The following is a 3,192-nucleotide window of genomic DNA, read 5'->3' as shown; positions in this document are numbered from 1 at the left end:
GACTTGCCAGCTTTTCGGTGGATGGTGAAGGTGATCAGCTCGTGGTCGCTGTCACCCAGCTTCCCATCGATCACTAGGTCACCGACTAGGTCATCCCCAGTAGCCAGTACCAGGTCGAGCAGCGCTTTGCCTCTCGTTGGCCCATAGACTTCTTGAGTCAGGTAGAGTAATGAAGGAAGACACTCTTTTACTCTAAAATTTGGTAATTGGTACACTTCATAATTCAAACGGTAAATGTACCTTGCTCCCCACACTCAATGAATTGCTCAGCAGAGTTCTAATGGTGTAGATCTGCCAGGCCTCTTACAAAACAGAGGACAGGAGAGGCATCTTCATTTTCAAGTATATGACAAACTGTGATTGCAAATATGTAAATTAGATTTGAATAAGAAAAATTAAATAGCAATTTATGGGGCATTATCATCAGCATTATTAGGATTGTTCTGTATCATTTGTAGACTTTGGCTTTTGTAATGTAAAGAGAAAGAAAATGAGCAATTTCTAAAGATTATAAATCCTTCTTACTTGTTTTTCCTTTCTTCCCTTTTATACTCAGGAAGGATTTTGGGAAGCTACTGTTTGTGAGAAGAAACGTGGTTACATCTGCAAAAGAAAGCCATTATTACAAGCTCCTGAGGAAGTAGAAATGAATGACCTGGGCTGCCAGAGAGTAAGTGTGAAGTAAATTATTAGGAAATGCATGAAGAATATTTGGCTTAATAAGCTGGTCTCACTCTGTAGAGTAGTTTATCATTGATGGTGTCTCTTTCAATAACAATTGTTGTAAGTATTTTACTTTCACTCTGAAAATACTCAAGGAAATCCAGTTGAAATTCCTTTTTCATGTACGTAAATGATCCCAGTTCCCTACATCTCTTCCTCTCTGTGATACAGTCCATATCTACCATTTAGTCAGAGATCTTAGGCTCTTAGTCAAACTGAAAATGCACACAACACCCACTAAGGGTGTCTCTATCTCAGTTCCCAGGTCTTCTGTTTCTTTAGAGTTTTTATTAGCAATAGGCACATCTAAATGGTCGTTAATGTGTAGTGGTTACTGCACATTTAATTTAGTACTTGCATAATCAAGTACTAAATTAATGTGCCGTATCCAGAGCTACTGCACAGTAGTACTGGTGAACACCTTTTTAGTGATGTTACTACACAGTAGCCTAATAATACTGCACAGTAGCATATTAGCACTGTCTATGCTGTGACATACTACTGCGCAGTATTATTAGGCTGCTGCACAATTGTATCTTGTGTAAATGCGCCAAGTAACTATAAAAAACCAAAAGCAGTTCAAAGTGAAGAAGAACTGCCCTTTCCAGCTACCCATCCTAGATTTTTTACTTGTGGGCTACCTGTTTGATCTTTGAATCCTATGCTTAAGTTACATTGTCTCTAACTGGCAAGCTTAGTCATTGGGATACAAAACTCCACTTCTTTAGCCTATGCTGATAAAGCCCTGTGATAGAGGAGTGAATTTATTTCTACAAACAATCCTGGGCTGTATTGCTCTTATATCAGAGGGGTTTAAACCAGGGGTGGGCAATTATTTGGGCCCACAGGCCACATAGGGAGTGTTGGTGAAGTGTTATGGGCTGGGTCAACACCTCCCATCCCTGCCACAATTCACCAAAACTCCCTAAGTGGCCTTGGGCATGGGGATTCTCACCAAGACCTGTGCAGGAAGGGTGTGTGGTGGGGTGGAAGGGATGGGGCTGTGGGTAGGCAGGGAGCTGCATCTGGGGTTGGGTCCATGGCAGCTAGACTGTGACAGTGTGGGGTCAGGGCCAGGACAGAGCTGCGATCCACTCCCTGCATGCCCCTGCCCATTGAACCCATGTCCATCACACAGCCATGCAGGGTCTGCGCAGGTCCTGACCCCAGCGCTGTGTATGGGGCAGATGGGCCAGGGTGCCCAGGCAGTGGTTTGGTAGTGGCAGCAGCTGGAATGAGCCACCACTTCTGGGACTGCCAGGAAGTGAATCCAGTCACCACCCCACCCCACCCCACCCCACCCCAGCCCCACTGCAGGCCTGGGTGGGGTGGGTGGGGCAGGATCGGCCACACGCACTACAGCCTGGCCTGCCTCCTGCACCTGTCTGGGCAGGACCAAGGGATCCACCATGGGCCAGAGAAAATTCCTCAGTCGGATATATTTTGCCCACCCCTGGCCTAAACCTTACCACTTATAAACTACTGATGTCAGGCATCAGTGTTCTATTGGATATCAGACTATTTTTTCATTCTAAGGATCTAGAACCCGTAACACTTACCTACATATTTCAAATGTCCTTCTAAATAAGAGTAAAGACCGTCCCTTTTTCTTCCAAGGACTGCATCAGTAACCTTGTAAATAACTGGAAAGCCATATTTATCCTCAAAGTCAACATTGAATGCCAAGCATCATAAAAGATAGGATGAAAATGCAGGTCAGAAGCAAGCAATTTGGGGCAAAAGTCCAGTATCATCCTCTCTGTAACAAGAAGGCTGATCTCTGTGAAGCAGGGAGTCTTCTTTGTTACTTTACAACTCAGCTCATGAGTGGCAATTAAATTCCCTTTCTGTTTCTCAGTGTAGCTTCAACAATGGATTTCACATTAATGAATGATAGCTGTATCTATATATATATCTATAGCTATCTATTTATCTGTCTGTCTGTCTAAGTATATCTGCCTATATTAAAGGGCAAAGCAAACAATACTTCCCAGTGTATTAAGAAATTGTGTGTGTTTGCCTAATGTTTGTTGCAGGGCTGGAAAAGACATGGCTTTCATTGTTACTTGGTTGGACACACATTTCTAAAATTCTCAGAAGCAAGTGAGGCGTGTCAAAGGAGCTATGGCTACCTAGTTACTGTGGAAGACAGGTATGGAAAAAGGCTTTTTAAATCAACTTTTAATTATTCAGAATATACAGTAACATATCTAAATCAACCATTTGACCATCTTCTCCATTTGGAATGATTTCATTAAAATTATAAGCTTGAAGCAGAAAAGAGTTAAGACTAAATCTTTAAAATGTTGTAAAACATGTATGTTCTTTCCCAGAAATGAACAAGCCTATCTCACTAGTTTGGTTGGGCTGAGTCCTGAAAAATATTTCTGGATTGGTCTCTCAGATGTAGAAGAACAAGGGACATTCAAGTGGGCCAATGGTGAAGTTGTTTTGTTCACTCATTGGAAC

The 3,192-nt window shown here is 42.5% G+C and overlaps 1 protein-coding gene across 1 annotated transcript in view; it reads left to right on the top strand.

Annotated features, from left to right (window-relative positions):
- The window catches only part of LOC102376958 (macrophage mannose receptor 1-like), an 80,054-nt gene that overhangs the window by 28,581 nt on the left and 48,281 nt on the right, over positions 1-3,192 (top strand). The window contains exons 7-9 of the mRNA XM_014522277.2: positions 557-670; positions 2,760-2,875; positions 3,057-3,192. The exon at positions 3,057-3,192 is cut by the window's right edge and continues 25 nt beyond it. Of these exons, the coding sequence (XP_014377763.1) occupies positions 557-670; positions 2,760-2,875; positions 3,057-3,192 (366 nt within the window). The remainder of the gene's footprint in view (positions 1-556; positions 671-2,759; positions 2,876-3,056) is intronic.

This window comes from Alligator sinensis, unplaced genomic scaffold (assembly GCF_000455745.1).
Source record: "Alligator sinensis unplaced genomic scaffold, ASM45574v1 scaffold234_1, whole genome shotgun sequence".
Taxonomy (NCBI): domain Eukaryota; kingdom Metazoa; phylum Chordata; order Crocodylia; family Alligatoridae; genus Alligator; species Alligator sinensis.
This window is presented reverse-complemented; position numbering and strand designations above follow the sequence as displayed.